At 48.0% G+C, this 22,122-nt stretch overlaps 1 protein-coding gene across 1 annotated transcript in view; it reads left to right on the top strand.

Moving 5' to 3' along the window:
- e4f1 (E4F transcription factor 1) overlaps nucleotides 1–21,197 on the top strand; it is a gene marked incomplete at its 3' end in the record, with an annotated part of 36,113 nt that extends 14,916 nt beyond the window's left edge. The window contains exons 7-15 of the mRNA XM_080523652.1: nucleotides 5,086–5,228; nucleotides 5,410–5,508; nucleotides 5,575–5,688; nucleotides 9,364–9,472; nucleotides 10,283–10,500; nucleotides 12,752–12,950; nucleotides 16,073–16,266; nucleotides 18,360–18,422; nucleotides 20,841–21,197. Coding sequence (XP_080379778.1) covers nucleotides 5,086–5,228; nucleotides 5,410–5,508; nucleotides 5,575–5,688; nucleotides 9,364–9,472; nucleotides 10,283–10,500; nucleotides 12,752–12,950; nucleotides 16,073–16,266; nucleotides 18,360–18,422; nucleotides 20,841–21,197 — 1,496 coding nt within the window. The remainder of the gene's footprint in view (nucleotides 1–5,085; nucleotides 5,229–5,409; nucleotides 5,509–5,574; nucleotides 5,689–9,363; nucleotides 9,473–10,282; nucleotides 10,501–12,751; nucleotides 12,951–16,072; nucleotides 16,267–18,359; nucleotides 18,423–20,840) is intronic.
- Between the last annotated feature and the right edge of the window lie 925 nt (nucleotides 21,198–22,122).

The following is a 22,122-nucleotide window of genomic DNA, read 5'->3' as shown; positions in this document are numbered from 1 at the left end:
ATGACCTCCACGTGACCTCCACATGACCTCCACATGACCTCCAGCTGTAGAACATAAAACACTCTGAAGAAGTGGAGGTGTGTGTGCATAACCGTTTTAGGTAACTTCCGCACACACTACAAATAGCGTCCTACTCGCGTAACAGTGAGGTCAAATAGCATATGGTTTCCACCCAGACAATCAGCGAAGATCCCTCTTTGTCAGCATTCGCGCCATCGTGGCATTTGACCAATCAGCAGAGGCCTGGGACATCTCTAACTTTCTCTTTTCTCTGAAGTCGGAAAAATGGATATTTCGGCTCCGTTCGCTTCACTAATAACGTGAAACTTCGAAAGTAACCATGGTAAGTTGACAAAACTCACACATTCTATGTTTGAATAGTTGTGCTAAATTATGACGTGTGTTGTTTGCGGAGGACATAGTGAAATTAGTGAAATTACGGCATGAAAAAATAAGGCACTATTATTGGTCATTCACCCTAACCATGTAGCACCTAGCGTTAGCATAGAATGTCCGTGTGGTAAACTTGTAAACAACGCGCTCACTCGAAGGGGTCAAAAAGTGAAAGTGGAACTTATTGTGTCAACAATATCTAGTTTTCGTTTTTTTCATAACACCAACTCAAAGTTTTAAAGTACCCGCTCGATATAATAAACAACAGTTTAACGAACACTAAATACTTATCATTTATGGATTGGATTCACTATTCTCGTTTGCCGGAGGCTGGTAGTAGTAAGCCATACCTAGCGCATTTTTCTTTACAAATAAGGCAATATAACTAGGATTATTATTGTTATTATTATTATGTTATAATGTTGCCAAAGGTTTGTAAAACACTATACAGTGTTTCAGTGAGAAGTTTAACCAATTTCTAGAAAATGTAATGCTATAAATAGTGAATGACATTCTATTTGATCTATTTTGTCAGTTTTATGACCTTATAACAGTTGTTTTATGTTTTATTGTTTAATTTTTAGCACATGGGGATTTCTACCAAAATGTTTTATGGCAAGAGGAGGGAGAATGTTGTTGTGCCAGCCCACCCTGCCATCAGTGATAAAGAGGACGAGGAGGAAGATGTAGATGTGGCAGACCCTGACTTTGTTCTGCCCACCCACAACCATGACCTTCCAGGCCCAAGTGACACGGGCCTTGGAAGAGCCAAGAGGAAGCGCATGCAGCCTGCAGTGGAGGTGTTCCAGGTCGAGGACAATGATGACGATGACGACGATGATGACGAGCAGCCAGCACCACAAGCCAAGAGGCCCACCAAACCCAGGAAGTCAGCAGCCAGGCCAACCACCTGGCACAAAGTTGACCTGGACAACGCAGCCCTGCCTGAATACCAGCACTACCCCCCAGACCACATTGCAACCCCTTTTCAATACTTCACGAGGTACTTTAGCCCTGAAGTCATTAGGCATATCACATACCAAACCAACCTGTACACCTCTCAAAAGGATATCAACACCACCTTCACCACCAATGAGGATGAAATAATGACCTTTCTGGCCATCCTCATTTATATGGGGATTGCTGAGCTCTCAGCTGTGGAAGATTACTGGGCCAAGATTGAGATTGAGATTGAGATTGAGATAACGTTTATTGCCACTATGCATTACACATATAGGAATTTGCTTCGTCACCACAGCAAGTGCGTTTATACTTTTTTCACATATCAAAAAACAGGACACCACAACAACAACACAGGACAGACAACAGTGCATTGGATAGTGCGGTATAAAGTAAAGTGCAGTGCAGAGTTTTTTTTACAGTGAGTCCAGTTCAGTCCTGGGCAGACTTGGGGGCGGGGGGGGGGGGGAAGCCAGAGTCATTTAACAGCCTGGCGGCTGAGGGGTAGAAGCTGAGCCTGTGGCGGGCCTTCAGTGCCTTAGGCAGCCGCAACCTTCTTCCAGAGGGAAGCAGGGTGAGGAGGCCGTGGCCGGGGTGGAAGGGGTCTGCCATGATCTTCCTTGCCCTCCTCAGAGCCCTGGTGTCATGCAGGGAGTTGAGGGAGGGCAAGGGACAGCCGATCACCCTCTCTGCTGAACGTAGCACCCGCTGCAACTTGGCCTTGTCCTTGGTCGTTGCAGCAGGGAACCAGGTGATGATGGAGTGGGTGAGGATGGACTCTATGATGGCCGTGTAGAACTGGACCATCATGGACCTCGGCAGCCTGAGTTTCCTCAGCTGCCGGAGGAAGAACATCCTCTTCTGGGCCTTCTTTGTGAGGGCCTCGGTGTTCTGCTCCCAATTTAGGTCCCGGGAGATGGTCATGCCTAGAAAGCGGCATTACAGTAGATTACAGTAACATGTAATTTGTTATTTTGTAATATGCTCCCAGTGTGGGAAATGTATATAATACATTTGGTTATTTGCTAAGCCAATGATAGCTGGGTCAGGTGACAAGGTTAGGGTGAAGGGAAAGGGGGAGGAGAGAGAGAGAAGAGAGTTATATTCTCATGTTCTAATGTTTTCACCAAACTCTGTCACATTTGGTATCACTATTACTGCCATGCAGCTGTTTTAGCTATTATGCCATTTCTGCACTAGAATAATTAAGACCCATCAACTAATTAGACCCATCAACAAGTGGATGCAGTGGTATAAAGGGTTCAAACAACATCCTGTGTAAAATCTGACTGTTGGTTGAAGCACTTCTACTATGTAATATGTTTGTGGTTGCGAATAGTAACCATTGCACTCTGCTGAGGTGATTGTATAAGGTGTATGTGATACACACACACACACTAATTTCATTGCACTATTCATACAAGTATATATTCATGTACTTCTACTATGTAATATGTTTGTGGTTGTGAATAGTAACCATTGCACTCTGCTCTGAGGTGTTTGTATAAGGTGTATATGTGATACACTCATGTTCTAATGCTCTAAAATACATATTCCTTTCACCTTATATGTGTTTTTCTTGTATTTCTTATATATACACTTCTTGGATTTTTTTTACCACGAACGGGCAAGGAACCATATATGGTAACTTCACTGACCTTGATTTTGACAAAGATTATTATATATATTTTTTTTAATGTCACTAAAGTAAAAATGTCTTATGTCCCCCAATAACACTCTAGGGTTGAAATGTAGAATTTCAAAGTATTTCAATGAGTGCCCTATAAAGGGTTAACAGGAGGTGTGTTGTTGTAGGAGTGACTCTGAGGTGTGTTGTTGTTGTTGTTGTTGTAAGAGTGACTCTGAGGTGTGATGTTGTTGTTGTTGTAAGAGTGACTCTGAGGTGTGATGTTGTTGTTGTAGGAGTGACTCTGAGGTGTGATGTTGTTGTTGTTGTTGTTGTAAGAGTGACTCTGAGGTGTGATGTTGTTGTTGTTGTTGTTGTAGGAGTGACTCTGAGGTGTGATGTTGTTGTTGTTGTTGTTGTAAGAGTGACTCTGAGGTGTGATGTTGTTGTTGTTGTAGGAGTGACTCTGAGGTGTGATGTTGTTGTTGTTGTAAGAGTGACTCTGAGGTGTGATGTTGTTGTTGTTGTTGTAGGAGTGACTCTGAGGTGTGTTGTTGTTGTTGTTGTAAGAGTGACTCTGAGGTGTGATGTTGTTGTTGTTGTAAGAGTGACTCTGAGGTGTGATGTTGTTGTTGTAAGAGTGACTCTGAGGTGTGATGTTGTTGTTGTTGTAGGAGTGACTCTGAGGTGTGATGTTGTTGTTGTTGTAGGAGTGACTCTGAGGTGTGATGTTGTTGTTGTTGTTGTTGTAAGAGTGACTCTGAGGTGTGATGTTGTTGTTGTTGTTGTTGTAGGAGTGACTCTGAGGTGTGATGTTGTTGTTGTTGTTGTAAGAGTGACTCTGAGGTGTGATGTTGTTGTTGTTGTAGGAGTGACTCTGAGGTGTGATGTTGTTGTTGTTGTAAGAGTGACTCTGAGGTGTGATGTTGTTGTTGTTGTTGTAGGAGTGACTCTGAGGTGTGATGTTGTTGTTGTTGTTGTAGGAGTGACTCTGAGGTGTGATGTTGTTGTTGTTGTTGTAGGAGTGACTCTGAGGTGTGATGTTGTTGTTGTTGTTGTAGGAGTGACTCTGAGGTGTGATGTTGTTGTTGTTGTTGTAGGAGTGACTCTGAGGTGTGATGTTGTTGTTGTTGTAGGAGTGACTCTGAGGTGTGATGTTGTTGTTGTTGTTGTTGTAGGAGTGACTCTGAGGTGTGATGTTGTTGTTGTTGTTGTTGTAGGAGTGACTCTGAGGTGTGATGTTGTTGTTGTTGTTGTTGTAGGAGTGACTCTGAGGTGTGATGTTGTTGTTGTTGTAGGAGTGACTCTGAGGTGTGATGTTGTTGTTGTTGTAGGAGTGACTCTGAGGTGTGATGTTGTTGTTGTTGTTGTAGGAGTGACTCTGAGGTGTGATGTTGTTGTTGTAGGAGTGACTCTGAGGTGTGATGTTGTTGTTGTAGGAGTGACTCTGAGGTGTGATGTTGTTGTTGTTGTTGTAGGAGTGACTCTGAGGTGTGATGTTGTTGTTGTTGTTGTAGGAGTGACTCTGAGGTGTGATGTTGTTGTTGTTGTTGTAGGAGTGACTCTGAGGTGTGATGTTGTTGTTGTTGTTGTTGTAGGAGTGACTCTGAGGTGTGATGTTGTTGTTGTTGTTGTTGTTGTAGGAGTGACTCTGAGGTGTGATGTTGTTGTTGTTGTTGTTGTAGGAGTGACTCTGAGGTGTGATGTTGTTGTTGTTGTTGTTGTTGTAAGAGTGACTCTGAGGTGTGATGTTGTTGATGTTGTTGTTGTTGTAGGAGTGACTCTGAGGTGTGATGTTGTTGTTGTTGTTGTTGTAGGAGTGACTCTGAGGTGTGATGTTGTTGTTGTTGTTGTTGTAGGAGTGACTCTGAGGTGTGATGTTGTTGTTGTTGTTGTAGGAGTGACTCTGAGGTGTGATGTTGTTGTTGTTGTTGTTGTAGGAGTGACTCTGAGGTGTGTTGTTGTTGTTGTCGTAGGAGTGACTCTGAGGTGTGATGTTGTTGTTGTTGTTGTTGTCGTAAGAGTGACTCTGAGGTGTGATGTTGTTGTTGTTGTTGTAGGAGTGACTCTGAGGTGTGATGTTGTTGTTGTTGTTGTTGTTGTAGGCGTGGACTCCGAGGCCGAGGCCTCCTCATTGGCTGAGCAGCAGGAGGTGGAGGAGGCGCAGGCTGCGGTGGTCAGCGTGGTGGAGGAGGCGCAGGAGGTCATCCACGAGGTCACCTTCCACCTGGAGGGACAGGACCAGCAGGTGTGTGTGTGTGTGTGTGTGTGTGTATCTCTTCTTCATACTGTGTGTCTGTTGTTACTCCTGACCCTCCTCCTCCCCTCCTCCCCTACCCCTCTCCTACCCCTCCCCTCCCCCCCCTCTCTCCCAGGTGGTGTTAGAGGGTGGGGGGGAGTCCCAGGGGGGAGGGGGGAGGGGGGAGGTAGACAACCTGATCTGCCAGGCCATCATCAACTCTGGCATCACCCTGGAGACAGTGGCCCTGGAGACCGTTGCCCTGGAGACGGTGGCGGTGGTGGAGGAGGTGCAGGAGGAGGAGCAGGAGGAGCAGGAGCAGGAGGAGGAGCAGGAGGAGGAGGAGGAGGGGGAGGAGCCTAAGGAGGAGGAGGTGTACCAGGTGACGGATGCGGAGGGCTGCAGGGTGACGGAGATCCAGGTGATGGAGGAGTGTGTGGAGATGGAGGCCGAGGCGGAGGAGGCTGTGGTGAGTGAGGGGGGGTGGGGAGGGGGGAGGCTGTGGGGAGTGAGGGGGGGAGGCTGTGGGGAGTGAGGGAGGGGGGGGGGTTAGGGTGGGGGGGAGGAGGGGGGAGGCTGTGGTGAGTGAGAGGGTGTGGGGGAGGAGGGTTATGGCGGAAGATAGAGAGATAGAGAGAGAGAAGATAGAGAGTGAAGATACAGTATATCTCAAAAGTGAGTACACCCTTTAGATTTTTGCAAATATTCTGTCATATCCTTTCAGGGGATAACACTATCTTAATGAAACTTTGATATAACTTAAAGTAGTCAGTGTGCTGCTTGAATAACAGTATAGATTTATTGTCCATTGAAAATTACTCAGTACACAGCTGTTAATGTCTAAACAGCTGGCAACAAAAGTGAGTACACCCCATAGTGAACATGTCTAAATTGTGCCCAAAGTGTCAATATTTTGTGTGACCACCATTGTTATCTAGCACTGCTTTAACCCTCCTGGGCATGGAATTCACCAGAGCTGCACAGGTTGCTTCTGGAATCTTCTTCCACTCCTCCATGACGACATCACGGAGCCCACGGATGTTGGACACCTTGCACTCCTCCACCTTCCTCTTGAGGATGCCCCACATGTGCTCAATTGGGTTTAGGTCTGGAGACATACTTGGCCAGTCCATCACCTTAACCTTCAGCTTCTTCAGCAAGGCCGTTGTCATCTTGGAGGTGTGTTTAGGGTCATTATCATGTTGGAAAACTGCCCTAAAAAACGGCCCAGTTTCCGAAGAGAGGGGATCATGCTCTGCTGCAGGATGTCACAGTATATATTGGAATTCATGTGTCCCTCAATGAAATGCAGCTCCCCAGTGCCGGCAGCACACTCATGCAGCCCCAGACCATGATGCTGCCACCACCATGCTTGACTGTAGGCAAAACACATTTGTCTTGGTACTCCTCACCAGGGTGCCGCCACACACGCCGGACACCATCTGACCCAAACAGGTTTATTTTGGTCTCATCAGACCACAGGACATGGTTCCAGTAACTCATGTTCTTGGATTCATTGTCTTCAGCAAACTGTTTGTGGGCTTTCTTATGCATCGGTTTCAGAAGAGGCTTCTGTCTGGGGCGACGGCCATACAAACCGATTTGATGCAGTGTGCGGCGTATGGTCTGGGCACTGACAGGCTGACATCCCACTTCTGCAACCTCTGCAGCAATGCTGGAAGCACTCGCACGTCTATTTTTGGAAACCAACCTCTGGATATGACGCTGAGCACGTGGACTCAACTTCTTTGGTCGACCCTGGTGAGGCCTGTTCCGAGTGGAACCTGTCCTGGAAAACCGCTGTATGATCTTAGCCACTGTGCTGCAACTCATGTTCAGGGTGTTGGCAATCTTCTTATAGCCAAGGCCATCTTTGTGAAGCGCAATAATCCTTTTTTTCAGCCGCTCAGAGAGTTCCTTGCTATGAGGTGCCATGTTGTCCAGCATTCAGAGAGAATTGTGCCCAAAACACCAAATTTAACAACCCTATTTATCATTTACACCTGAATCCTTGTAACACTAACGAGTCACATGACACCAGGGCGGGAAAACAACATCATTGGGCACAATTAGGACATGTTCACTATGGGGTGTACTCACTTTTGTTGCCAGCTGTTTAGACATTAACAGCTGTGTACTGAGTAATTTTCAAAGGACAATAAATCTATACTGTTATTCAAGCAGCACACTGACTACTTTAAGTTATATCAAAGTTTCAGTAGGATAATGTTATCCCCTGAAAGGATATAACTGAATATTTGCAAAAATCTAAAGGGTGTACTCACTTTTGAGATATACTGTAGAGAGATAGAGAGTGGAGATAGAGAGATAGGGAGTGACTAAGCCCCTCCCCCCAGCAGGAGATCCAGGTGATGGAGGAGTGTGTGGAGATGGAGGCCGAGGCGGAGGAGGCTGTGGTGAGTGAGGGGGGGGGGGGTTAGGGGAGGAGGGGGAGGCTGTGGTGAGTGAGTGAGGGGGGGGGTTAGGGTGGGGGGGAGGAGGGGGGAGGCTGTGGTGAGTGAGGGGGGGGGGGGTTAGGGTGGGGGGGAGGAGGGGGGAGGCTGTGGTGAGTGAGGGGGGGGGGTTAGGGTGGGGAGGGGGGAGGAGGGTTATGGCGGAAGATAGAGAGTGGAGATAGAGAGATAGGGAGTGACTAAGCCCCTCCCCCAGCAGGAAGCCCCTCCCCCAGCAGGAAGCCCCTCCCCCCAGCGTGTGTCAGGACAGAGCAGGGTGGTGAACCAGCAGCGTGTGTCAGGACAGAGCAGGGTGGTGAACCAGCAGCGTGTGTCAGGACAGAGCAGGGTGGTGAACCAGCAGCGTGTGTCAGGACAGAGCAGGGTGGTGAACCAGCAGCGTGTGTCAGGACAGAGCAGGGTGGTGAACCAGCAGCGTGTGTCAGGACAGAGCAGGGTGGTGAACCAGCAGCGTGTGTCAGGACAGAGCAGGGTGGTGAACCAGCAGCGTGTGTCAGGACAGAGCAGGGTGGTGAACCAGCAGCGTGTGTCAGGACAGAGCAGGGTGGTGAACCAGCAGCGTGTGTCAGGACAGAGCAGGGTGGTGAACCAGCAGCGTGTGTCAGGACAGAGCAGGGTGGTGAACCAGCAGCGTGTGTCAGGACAGAGCAGGGTGGTGAACCAGCAGCGTGTGTCAGGACAGAGCAGGGTGGTGAACCAGCAGCGTGTGTCAGGACAGAGCAGGGTGGTGAACCAGCAGCGTGTGTCAGGACAGAGCAGGGTGGTGAACCAGCAGCGTGTGTCAGGACAGAGCAGGGTGGTGAACCAGCAGCGTGTGTCAGGACAGAGCAGGGAGGTGAACCAGCAGTGTGTGTCAGGACAGAGCAGGGTGGTGGACCAGCAGCGTGTGTCAGGACAGAGCAGGGTGGTGAACCAGCAGCGTGTGTCAGGACAGAGCAGGGTGGTGGACCAGCAGCGTGTGTCAGGACAGAGCAGGGTGGTGAACCAGCAGCGTGTGTCAGGACAGAGCAGGGTGGTGAACCAGCAGCGTGTGTCAGGACAGAGCAGGGTGGTGAACCAGCAGCGTGTGTCAGGACAGAGCAGGGAGGTGAACCAGCAGCGTGTGTCAGGACAGAGCAGGGTGGTGGACCAGCAGCGTGTGTCAGGACAGAGCAGGGTGGTGAACCAGCAGCGTGTGTCAGGACAGAGCAGGGTGGTGAACCAGCAGCGTGTGTCAGGACAGAGCAGGGTGGTGAACCAGCAGCGTGTGTCAGGACAGAGCAGGGTGGTGAACCAGCAGCGTGACTGACAGGAGAGGTTCACCTCAGTTTAGCTTCTCATATGAATATTAATATCTGTGTTTGGGTGTAAGGAAGGAAATGAACCCAGACTCCGGTGATTAGCTCACTAAATATAGACTCATCCCTTTTAACAGGAGATTAATACAGATTAGCATATTCATTCATACAGATTAGCATATTCATTCATACAGATTAGCATATTCATTCATACAGATGAGCAGTAATCTGAATATTCTAGTTCCTGGTGTTTGCGTGTTCAGACACAGTGTCCTCTGCGGTTCAGTGTGTTGTTTTTTCGTGTGTTTTTTTGTAATGAAGATGTTTGCTAGATGTGGGTACTAGTATACATTATGTACTTTCTACTGTGTGTGTGTGTGTGTGTGTGTGTAGGATGTGTGTGACAGCCAGGAGGCAGCTCCCAGGATGCACCAGTGTCCTCACTGCACACGCAGCTTCAAGAAGCTCAACTACCTTCGCTTCCATGTCAAAGGTCACCTGGGTGAGTCTGACCCCTGACCCATGACCCTGCCTAACCCTGACCCTGCCTAACCCTGACCATGACCCTGCCTAACCCTGACCATGACCCTGCCTAACCCTGACCCTGACCATGACCCTGCCTGACCCTGCCTAACCCTGACCCTGCCTAACCCTGACCCTGACCATGACCCTAACCCTGACCCTGCCTAACCCTGACCCTGACCATGACCCTAACCCTGACCCTGTCTAACCCTGACCATGACCCTAACCCTAACCCTGACCCTGACCCTGACCATGACCCTGACCCTGACCATGACCCTAACCCTGACCCTGACCCTGACCATGACCCTGCCTAACCCTGACCCTGACCATGACCCTGCCTGACCCTGCCTAACCCTGACCCTGCCTAACCCTGACCCTGACCATGACCCTAACCCTGACCCTGCCTAACCCTGACCCTGACCATGACCCTAACCCTGACCCTGTCTAACCCTGACCATGACCCTAACCCTAACCCTGACCCTGACCCTGACCATGACCCTGACCCTGACCATGACCCTAACCCTGACCCTGCCTAACCCTGACCCTGACCATGACCCTAACCCTGACCCTGACCATGACCCTGCCTAACCCTGACCATGACCCTGCCTAACCCTGACCATGACCCTGCCTAACCCTGACCATGACCCTGCCTAACCCTGACCATGACCCTGCCTAACCCTGACCATGACCCTGCCTAACCCTGACCCTGACCCTAATGCTGCCTAACCCTGCCTAAACCCTGCCTAACCCTGGGGTCTAACTGGGGTCTATTTGACCCCCCCCCATGCAGGCTACAAGCCCTTCAGGTGTGTGATGTGTCAGAAGGACTTCCTGACGGGCTACCTGCTGAAGAAGCACATGGAGGTGCACCTGAGCGAGCGCAGGTACAAGTGCGGAGAGTGCGGCAAGCTGTACAAGACCATCGGACACGTGCGCGAGCACATGCGCGCTCACTCCGACGAACGGCCCTTCCAGTGTGACAGCTGTGACAAGGGCTACAAGACCAAGGTGGGTCACCAGACCAGACACACTGGCCCGACACTCTAGTCTAGAAGGTTGAACCAGAACACTGTAGAAGGTTGAACCAGAACACTCTAGAAGGTTGAACCAGAACACTCTAGAAGGTTGAACCAGAACACTCTAGAAGGTTGAACCAGAACACTCTAGAAGGCTGAACCAGAACACTGTAGAAGGTTGAACCAGAACACTCTAGAAGGCTGAACCAGAACACTCTAGAAGGCTGAACCAGAACACTGTAGAAGGTTGAACCAGAACACTGTAGAAGGTTGAACCAGAACACTCTAGAAGGTTGAACCAGAACACTGTAGAAGGTTGAACCAGAACACTCTAGAAGGCTGAACCAGAACACTGTAGAAGGTTGAACCAGAACACTCTAGAAGGCTGAACCAGAACACTGTAGAAGGTTGAACCAGAACACTGTAGAAGGTTGAACCAGAACACTGTAGAAGGTTAAACCAGAACACTGTAGAAGGTTGAACCAGAACACTCTAGAAGGTTGAACCAGAACACTCTAGAAATGTTGAACCAGAACACTCTAGAATGATGGTGATTTTGATCATGATGATGGTGGGTCACAAGGTGGCACCAGAATACCTTCTGCTAGCATATCAGCCCAATTCGGGTGTTGTTAAGTCGTGACCTGTTTCCGGGTCCAACGTTGGCTGAGGCGCTCTCTCTCTTCGAAATGCCTCAGTAATAATAATAATTCATTATATTTGTATAGCGCTTTTCCGAGGCTCAAAGACGCTGACAAATATGGGAAAAACGTGAAAGTGCTGCTGTGTCCCTTGTTGTATGAATAGATCCCAGTCTAAAAAAAACGATTGAACTGTCATTCTACCGCTGTAGTACACTGGTACTCTGGTGCTTTAGTACACTGGTACTCTGGTGCAGGGAATTTCTGGTTTGGACCCGGAAATTGCTAAACGTCACGTTTGACGTCAGACGTAACAACCGAATAGAGCTCTCAGGTCTTCTGCTAGCATATCAGCCCAATAGAGCTCTCAAGTCTTCTGCTAGCATATCAGCCCAATAGACCTCTCATGTCTTTTGCTAGCATATCAGCCCAATAGAGCTCTCAGGTCTTTTGCTAGCATATCAGCCCAATAGAGCTCTCAGGTCTTCTGCTAGCATATCAGCCCAATAGAGCTCTCAGGTCTCCTGCTAGCATATCAGCCCAATAGAGCTCTCAGGTCTCCTGCTAGCATATCAGCCCAATAGAGCTCTCAGGTCTTCTGACGCTGGTTTTCTCTGTGTACCACATGTACAAAAGAAGAGATTTGGTGAGGCTGCATTCTCATTTTATGCTCCAGATTGTGTCTCACTGCCAGTTTACATTAGGGATGCAACCTCAGCACTTATGTTCAAGTCAAGACTAAAAACCCATCTTTTAAATATTGCCTTTAAATGACTAAATAATTACTGGTTGGTTACTGGTGATGATGATGATGATGATGATAGTGATGATGATGGTTACTGGTGATGATGATGGTTACTGGTGATGATGATGGTTACTGGTGATGATGGAGGGTTACTGGTGATGATGATGGTTACTGGTGATGATGATGATGGTGATGATGATGATGGTGATGATGGTGATGATGATGGTTACTGGTGATGATGGAGGGTTACTGGTGATGATGATGGTTACTGGTGATGATGATGATGGTGATGATGATGGTTACTGGTGATGATGATGATGATGGTGATGATGATGATGATGATGATGGTGATGATGATGATGATGATGATGGTGATGATGATGATGGTGATGATGGTGATGATGATGATGGTGATGATGATGGTTACTGGTGATGATGATGGTTACTGGTGATGATGATGATGGTGATGATGATGGTGATGATGATGATGATGATGATGATGGTGATGATGGAGGGTTACTGGTGATGATGGAAGGTTACTGGTGATGATGGAGGGTTACTGGTGATGATGGAGGGTTACTGGTGATGATGATGATGATGATGGTGATGATGGAGGGTTACTGGTGATGATGGAGGGTTACTGGTGATGATGGAGGGTTACTGGTGATGATGATGATGATGATGGTGATGATGGAGGGTTACTGGTGATGATGGTGGGTTACTGGTGATGATGGTGGGTTACTGGTGATGATGGTGGGTTGGGTAGTTTAACCAGGTGAGGCTGAAGACATACAGATACAGATTAATGAACAACACCCTTAATGCCTTTTTCTCCTTTCCTCCTCTCCTCCTCCCAGAATGCCTTGCAGGTGCACCAGAGGACCCACGCCCAGGAGAAGCCGTACGTGTGCCAGTTCTGCGGCCGGGGGTTCAGGGAGAAGGGCTCCCTGGTCAGGCACACCCGCCACCACACCGGGGAGAAGCCCTTCAAATGCCTCAGGTGTGGGCGGGGCTTCGCCGAGCACGGGACACTCAACCGCCACCTGCGGGCCAAAGGTACGGGCCAAAGGGTGTGTGTGTGTGTGTGTGTGGGGGGGGGTGGGGGGGGTTGGGGGGTGGTGTGTGTGTGTGTGAGGGGTGTGTGTGTGTGTGTGTGTGGCAGGGGGGGGAGTTGGGGTGTGTGTGTGTGGGGTGGGGGGGGTTGGGGGGTGGGGTGTGTGTGTGTGTCAGGGGGGTGTGTGTGTGTGTGTGTGGCGGGGGGGGAGTTGGGGGATGGTGTGTGTGTGTGTGTGAGGGGGGTGGGGGTGGGTGTGAGGGGGGTTGTGGGGGGGGTGTGTTTGTGTGTGGGGGGGGGTGTGTGTGAGGGGGGGGTTGTGGGGGGTGTGTGTGTGAGGGGGGTTGTGGGGGGGTATATTTGTGTGTGTGGGGTGGGGGGGGGGGTTGGGGGGTAGAAGGTTGGGGGGTGGTGTGTGTGAGGGGTGTGTGTGTGTGTGTGTGTGGCGGGGGGGAGTTGGGGGGTGGTGTGTGTGTGAGGGGGGTGGGGGTGGTGTGTGTCTGAGGGGGGTTGTGGGTGGGTGTGTGTGTGAGGGGGGTTGTGGGGGGTGTGTGTGTGTGGCGGGGGGGGAGTTGGGGGGTGGTGTGTGTGTGGGGGTGGCGGGGTGGGGGTGGGTGTGTGTGTGAGGGGGGTTGTGGGGTGTGTGTGTGTGTGTGGGGGGGGCCACCTCCGGGCCAAAGGTCAGCAGGAAGGGGGAGGAGAATGTGTGAGGTTGAAGAGGATGTTGCTCATTAGATGGTATAGGGTTAGGATTAGGGTTAGGGTATTCTCCTGATCTGTTTAAGTGCAGGCCGTCTCTCTTGAATAGGTCTCTCTGCCTCCAGAATGTTCCAGTGGTCAATAAACCTCAGCCCTTTAAGTTTGCACGCACCAGAGAGACAGGTGTTCAGGCTTAGGAGCCCATGAACTCAAGGTTACCTCTGTCAACAGTGGGCAGCGGTCCACAGATGAATGCAGGGTATCTGCGGTGTCTTGAAAAGTATTAAAAGTAGAATTTTGGGAAAATCAAGACCCTTAATAAGTATTAAAAAGTCTTATCACGATTTTATGAGGTCTTGAATTTGTAGGTATTTTTCTGAATTAGACTCTGTCCAAAGAGTTTGAGTCCTAAAAACTTTTAGTAAAAGTTTGTGAATTTATTAGTTTTATTAAAAAACAAAGATGAACCGGAAATTGTGTTGTATGATAGTGGTCTAGTCTGTTGCAAACTAAATCTGTTAAAGGTGTCACTGATGTAAACGGTTACAGCTCGAAGTGGCGGTGAGGTCTGGAAAAATATTGACACAGTCTTTAAAAAGTCTTAGAAAGGCGTTGAAATTAACCTCAAGATTCCTGTATATACCCTGGAATGTCTCAATCCTAAGCTTGTCAAGTCTGTTGAAAAGTTCCATAAAGTCACGTCTCAAGTCCAAACTTCGGCAAAAGGTGGGCTTTCTTTACCGTAATCGGTCTAGCTTCCCCTTGCTTTGTAGGAAGAGAGTTGTCGAGGCGGTATTCCTGTCCGTATTAGATTACGGTGATGTTATCTATAGGCATGCAGCTTCATCTACCGTATTTTCCGGACTATAAGTCGCGGTTTTTTTCATACTTTGGCTGGTCCTGCGACTTATAGTCAGGTGCGACTTATATATCAATAATTCATAATCTCTGACTGACATGAACTGACATACGGTAATCTCTGACTGACATTAACCAAGGAGTAAATCCGCTAGCGCCTCATACACGATAGAATAGCCATTATACTTGACAATGTGGACATTAAACACGACAATGTGGACATTAAACATGATGTTATGGACCTTATACACAATGTTATGGACGTTAGAAACGATATTAAAGTCATTTATTCCTTCCAGAGGCTGTTTAACGTTGCAATGTTGTACCCGCGAGTAGCATTTTGCTACTTCCGGTAGCGCTTCATACGCGATAGAATAGCCATTATACTCGACAATGTGGACATTAAACACGACAATGTGGACATTAAACATGATGTTATGAACCTTATACACAATGTTATGGACGTTAGAAACGATATTAAAGTCATTTATTCCTTCCAGAGGCTGTTTAACGTTGCAATGTTGTACCCGCGAGTAGCATTTTGCTACTTCCGGTAGCGCTTCATACGCGATAGAATAGCCATTATACTCGACAATGTGGACATTAAACACGACAATGTGGACATTAAACATGATGTTATGGACCTTATACACAATGTTATGGACGTTAGAAACGATATTAAAGTCATTTATTCCTTCCAGAGGCTGTTTAACGTTGCAATGTTGTACCCGCGAGTAGCATTTTGCTACTTCCGGTAGCGCTTCATACGCGATAGAATAGCCATTTCCCCGCTGATTCCGCCAAGCCCGTTCCCTTGAACCATGCGACTTATAGTCCAGTGCGACTTATATGTGGTTTTTTCCTCTTCGTGGCCCATTTTTGGCCTGCTGCGACTTATACTCGGGTGCGACTTATAGTCCGGAAAATACGGTACATTGAAACAATTGGACTCAGTTTATCACTCAGCTCTAAGGTTTATTACCGGGGACAGTTATGACACTCACCACTGCATACTTTATGACAAGGTTGGCTGGCCCTCTCTTTCTCTGAGGCGCAGTTACCACTGGAACTTGTTCGTTTTCAAGGCCATCTGTGGCAAGCTTCCTCCTTATATCTCATCTTTATTGGACTGGAGTCTTGGTACTTATGTGACCAGATCTAATAGTTGGCTTTCTTTTCGGGTTCCGTATGCGCGTTCAGACCTGGGTAAAACAGCCTTTTTTATTGATGCCCCTAATACATGGAACACTCTGCAGCAAACTCCGGTTGGAGGTCCTCCCCTCTGCCTCTACCTTTAAACTCCTGGTGCAAAAACTGTATTCTAATAATTGCAATTGTTTTTAGTTTTTTCTTTTTTTCCTTTAATCCTGTCTTGCTCACTATTCTATTGTACACTCGACGTCACTGTAAATGAGGGTGACCTCAGTGCCTAGCGAGTTTTAAATAAAGGTTTGAAATGAAATGAAATGAAAGTCTACTGAGCCCATTGTAGGTGAATCGGTTTGTCCCACCTGTAATGTGTGTGTGTGTGTGTGTGTGTGTGTGTGTGTGTGTGTGTGTGTGGCAGGGGGCTGCTTCATGGGGCAGAAGGAGGAGGGGGGGGCGGGGGACCAGGTGATGATGTCAGAGGACCAGGCGTCAGCGGTCGCCCTGGCAACGCAGGCCCTCCTCCCTGACGACCCCCAGGACCCCCAGGACCCCCACGCCGTGCTGGTGGAGTTCTCCTCTGTGGTGGCGGAGACCCAGGAGTACATCATAGGGGTGAGACACACACACACACACACATACACACACACACACATACACACACTCGCATACACACACACACACACACACACACACATACACACACACACACACACACACACACACACACACAGACACAGACACACACACACACACACACAGACACAGACACACAGACACACACACACACACACACACACACATATATATACACACATACACACACACACACACACACATATATATATACACACAATATAGGACCTCTCCTCTATTCTATATTTACAAATGGTCTCCCATCAGTATCAGGGTGTGTTCTCACTAGAACATTTGCTTCACTTGGAAACGGAGTTTAGGATACAATTTGCTTTGCTCTGCGTCGTTTGTAGCTGTGAGAAGAACGCGCATTCGAAGTCTGACCAATCAACTACCACGTCTGTTGCTTCGATTGCGTATGTTACTTCGTTTACATGAAGGGCTGTGAGAACGCAAATCAGAGAAATAATTTATGCAACAATGTTGCGAACTCATCCACTTGCTCCGGGTCTCGATTCAGACTTTCATGTGAGAACACGACCTTAGATAAAACAAGAGTAGTTATGTATGCTGATGATTCCACTAAGTACAGAGCAGCATTAACATATCAACAGCTAACTGAGGCACTGAGCACTGAACTCAGAGCAGTGGCTGAGTGGGTTAGTAACAACAAACTAGCGCTGAATATCTCTACAACTAAATGTCTGGTGTTTGGGTCTAGACATGCTGGTCACTAAGCCTCAACTATGATCACTTGGTGGAAAGCCCGTAGAACAAGTGAAAAAGACCAAGCTACTTGGCATTGTGCTGGATGCTAAACTTACATGGACTGAACATATTGATCATATTACAACTAAAATGGGTAAGAGCATTGCCGTAACTTCAAACACTCTGAACCAAGTGATTCAAGCTTTAGTTTTGTCACCTTGAGTTCTGTCCAGTCATCTGGTCATCTACTGCTCAGAAAGATCTGAGGAAACTCAAAGCTGCTACATCTGCTCTCCACCGCTCAATGCCACAAATGTTTTGGAAAAATCTGGCATGATCTTCTTCAGGAATGTAAGAAACCACAGTACTTTTCTTTCAAGAAAACAAGAAAAGAGCAACTTAATACAATGAACAGTAGATGATTTATCTCATTTGTTGATCTGTTGTATTTCATTTATTTATATAAAAAAAAAAAAATGTATTCCTTTCTTTTGTTATTATGATGTATTTATGTATGCAATGTTGACAATTATCTGTATGTATATAATATTGAACAATAATACACACATATGGTTTTGTCTGTCGGACCCCAGGAAGACTAGCTAATGGGGATCCTAATAAACAAACAAACACACACACACTTACACGTACACTCACGTGCACGTACAGTGCTGCTTGAAAGTATGTGAACCCTGTGCAATTTTTACATTTATTTTCCTCCCTCCCTCCCTTCCTCCTCCCCTCCCTCCCTCTCTCCCTCCCTCCCTCCCTCTCTCCCTCCCCCCCTCCCTCCCTCTCTCCCTCCCTCCCTCCCCCCCTCCCTCCCTCCCTCCCTCCCTCTCTCCCTCCCTCCCTCTCTCCCTCCCTCCTTCCCTCCCCCCCCCTCCCTCCCTCCCTCCTTCCCTCCCCCTCCCTCCCTCCCTCCCTCCCCCCCCCTCCCTCCCTCCCCCCCCTCCCTCCCCCCCTCCCTCCCTCTCTCCCTCCTCCCTCCCCCCCTCCCTCCCTCTCTCCCTCCCTCCTTCCCTCCCTCTCTCCCTCCCTCTCTCCCTCCCTCCTTCCCTCCCCCCCCCTCCCTCCCTCCCTCCTTCCCTCCCTCCCTCCCCCCCCCTCCCTCCCTCCCCCCCCCTTCCTCCCTCCCCCCCTCCCTCCCTCCCCCCCCCTCCCTCCCCCCCTCCCCCCCTCCCTCCCTCTCTCCCTCCCTCCTTCCCTCCCTCTCTCCCTCCCTCCCTCCCTCCCTCTCTCCCTCCCTCTCTCCCTCCCTCCCTCTCTCCCTCCCCCCCTCCCTCCCTCCCTCTCTCCCTCCCCCCTCCCTCCCTCCCTCTCTCCCACCCCCCTCCCTCCCTCTCTCCCCCCCCCCCCTCTAGACTCAAGCAGAGGAGGATGTTCAGGGGCAGCAGGTCACGCTCATCCAAGACGGTCAGAACCAGGTGAGGCCTGTCTCTCTCACACACACACACACACACACACACACACACACACACACACACACACACACACACTCACACACAAACTCACACACACACACACACACACACACACACACACACTCTCTCTCACACACTCACACACTCACACACACACACACACACACACACACACTAACACACTCACACACACACACACATACACACACACTAACACACACACACACACACACACACTCTCTCACACACACACACTCTCTCACACACTAACTCACTCACACACACACACTCACACGTTCACACACACACGCGCTCAGTTTTAGTACTACTAGACCTTGGCGCTGGCTTTGAAAGTAGCCATTAGCTATCTTGTGTTTTATTATCTTAGGACTGTGTTTGACTGTTAGCACCTAGGGCTTGCATTTACATTGTGTTGTACCTGTTACAATGACAATAAATATCATTCATTCATTGATTCGGTGGAACACGACGTTCTAATAGATAGACATTCTAATAGATAGACATTCTAATATAGACATTCTGAATAGATAGACATTCTAATAGATAGACATTCTGAATAGATAGACATTCTGAATAGATAGACATTCTGAATAGATAGACATTCTGAATAGATAGACATTCTGAATAGATAGACATTCTAATAGATAGACATTCTGAATAGATAGACATTCTAATAGATAGACATTCTAATAGATAGACATTCTGAATAGATATACATTCTAATAGATAGACATTCTAATAGATAGACATTCTGAATAGATAGACATTCTAATAGATAGACATTCTAATAGATAGACATTCTGAATAGATAGACATTCTGAATAGATAGACATTCTAATAGATAGACATTCTAATAGATAGACTCAAAACCTGGGTAGGACTTTCGGGCACTGCCCTAAACTGGTTTAGATCCTACCTACAGGACAGAAGCTACTCCTCCCACCCTATATTCCCTCAAGGTGCCTAAGGTCAGCTGAGACTAATCAGCTAATCATTCCAAGAGTGAAAACAAAACACAGTGCAGCAGCTTTCAGTCTCACTGCTGCATGCTACTGGAACAAACTTCCTGAAGAAATCAAACAGGCCAAACCCTTAAAATATTTTAATCTAAGCTAAAAACCTTCATGTTTTGCAGCAGCTATGATTAAACACAAACACTTATATCAATGTCTCTTTTATTACTCTTGTCTTATTAAATGTTTTATCTATTTACTTCTTATATTTGCTTTTATTCATTGTAATTTAAATTTTCTTCCTATGCTCCTCTTGCTGTATTTTTAAATAATGTATGTAAAGCACTTTGAATTGCCCCTGTTGTATGAAATGTGCTATACAAATAAACTTGCCTTGCCTACTATGCCTAAGCTATTATGGCAAGTTTGTGGCCGACCAAATTAAAATGACATGTGAGGTTCCCCAAGGATCAATCCTTGGCCCCCTCCTATTGAATCTCTACATGCTTCCATTGGGACACAACATAAAAAAGAACAACATTGCCTACCACAACTATGCGGATGACACTCAAATCTACATAGCCCTCTTACCTAACGACTATAGTCGCATCGACAATCTCTGTAATTACATTGAACAAATAAACGCCTGGACGACACAAAACGTCCTCCAACTAAACAAGGACAAAACAGAGATAATTGTATTCGGTGCACCTGACAAAAGATCGAAAGTCAGTGCAAAACTTGATTCTCTCTCTTCAAACAAAAAAACAGGTGAGAAATCTTGGTGTAATTCTAGACTCCGATCTAAACTTCAACAGCCACATGAACTCGATAACTAAATCAGCCTACTATCACCTGAAAAACATAACAAGAATGAAAGGTTTCATGTCCAAACAAGACCATGAAAAACTCATCCATGCAATTGTTTCGAGTAGACTTGATTATTGTAATGGTCTACTAACAGGTCTATCTAAAGGAGCTGGTCTACTAACAGGCCTATCTAAAGGAGCTGGTCTACTAACAGGCCTATCTAAAGGAGCTGTTCGTAAGCTACAGCTCATCCAAAACGCCGCTGCTAGGGTCCTAACAAAAACAAAGAAGTTTGAACACATTACACCAATCCTGAGATCCCTGCATTGGCTACCAGTCTCTCAGAGAATTGAATTCAAAATCCTCCTAATTACATACAAATCACAAAATGGTCTTGGACCAAAATACATATCAGATCTCCTCCCACCCTATATTCCAGCAAGGCCCCTAAGGTCAGCTGAGAAACAAAACACGGTGCAGCAGCTTTCAGTCACGATGCCGCATGCTCCTCTTGCTGTATTCTTAATGCTGTATGTAAAGCACTTTGAATTGCCCTGTTGTATGAAATGTGCTATACTAATAAACCTGCCGTGCCTTGCCTTGCTAACCCTAATTTCTCCCCCCCCCCCCCCCCCAGATGGGCGACCACATCATGAAGGTGGTGCAGCAGATCGTCAGCCAATCGCGCGGCGGCGTGGGAGGAGGGGGCGGCGGCCACCAGATCATCGTGCGGAACGTGACGTTGGAGGAGGCGGGAGGGGGCGGAGCCTCTGACACCATCACTATAGCAACGCCCGAGAGCCTGACGGAGCAGGTCGCCATGACGCTGGCCTCGGCCATCAGCCACGGAACCCTGCTGACGGAGGGGGCCGACGGCACGGTCACCATGGTGACCACCACGGGCGTGGCGGGGGAGGAGGGGGGGGAGCAGGAAGGGGAGGAGTTTGTCATCACTTCGGCGGAGGAAGTGGAGATCCAGACCGTCATCGTATGAAGGACTTCCTGTACAGAGACAACGTCCTGTTGGACATTTAGGACATTTAGTTTGTTGACACTTGGCGGGTACGAGAGGGAGTGGCTAGCAGAGTACGAGGACTATGAGGAGGAGGAGGAGGAGGAGGAGGAGGAGGAGAAGAAGATAGAGAAGATGGAGAGATCTTCATGTTCTTAACTTCCTAGGAGGACACTGTGTGTACGTGGACAGACCTGTGTCAGGTGACTGTGTCATGTGACCTGTCATGTGACTGTGTTGCTCGAGCCTGGTGTGTTGTGATGATGAAGGACATTAAAGTACTTTAACACTAGAGGCGCGACGTTTTTTTACCTACTAAAGCGCGACGAGGTGTGGAATCACACGACCACTATTCACAATGGGGGAGTGTGTACTGACCCACAAAAATCGCTGGATGGCGATGTCACGCAAGAAGCGTGAACACGCAACAGAAACACACCGCGGGGGAAACCCGATGTCTTTGTTCATTGAGAGAGCAATCAACCCTCCCCCACTGCCCGCAGCGCAGAGCGCATGTCTTATTGAGTCAACACGAGTTGACTCGCTGGAACGAGACAGACTGATACACACCACACCTCTGCCATATCATACATCGGTCCCACATGTATTTATTTACCATCATATTTTTCAATATAAAACGGTATGATATGGCAGATATAGTAGCCTACATTGCAGTCGTCCCGCAGTTCTAGTAGATCGCCGACATCATGTTATTTGATGTAGGCTACACATTTCACGGCAAGAGAATTCCGATTTGTGGCAAACACCCAACAATTGTTCGTTCACTAAACATTATAACATGAACACAGTTATAGCACCAGTTCCTAGCACCTAGTTTCCTAGCACCAGGGGAGCCCCCCCTCCCAATTTTCGTTGTTTGGTACCTGTACTATATCAATGACAAATA

This window comes from Nansenia antarctica (genome assembly GCF_963989245.1).
Source record: "Nansenia antarctica genome assembly, chromosome: 2".
Classification (NCBI taxonomy): domain Eukaryota; kingdom Metazoa; phylum Chordata; class Actinopteri; order Argentiniformes; family Microstomatidae; genus Nansenia; species Nansenia antarctica.
Note: the sequence above shows the minus strand (reverse complement) of the source record. Positions and strands in the feature narration are given on the sequence as shown.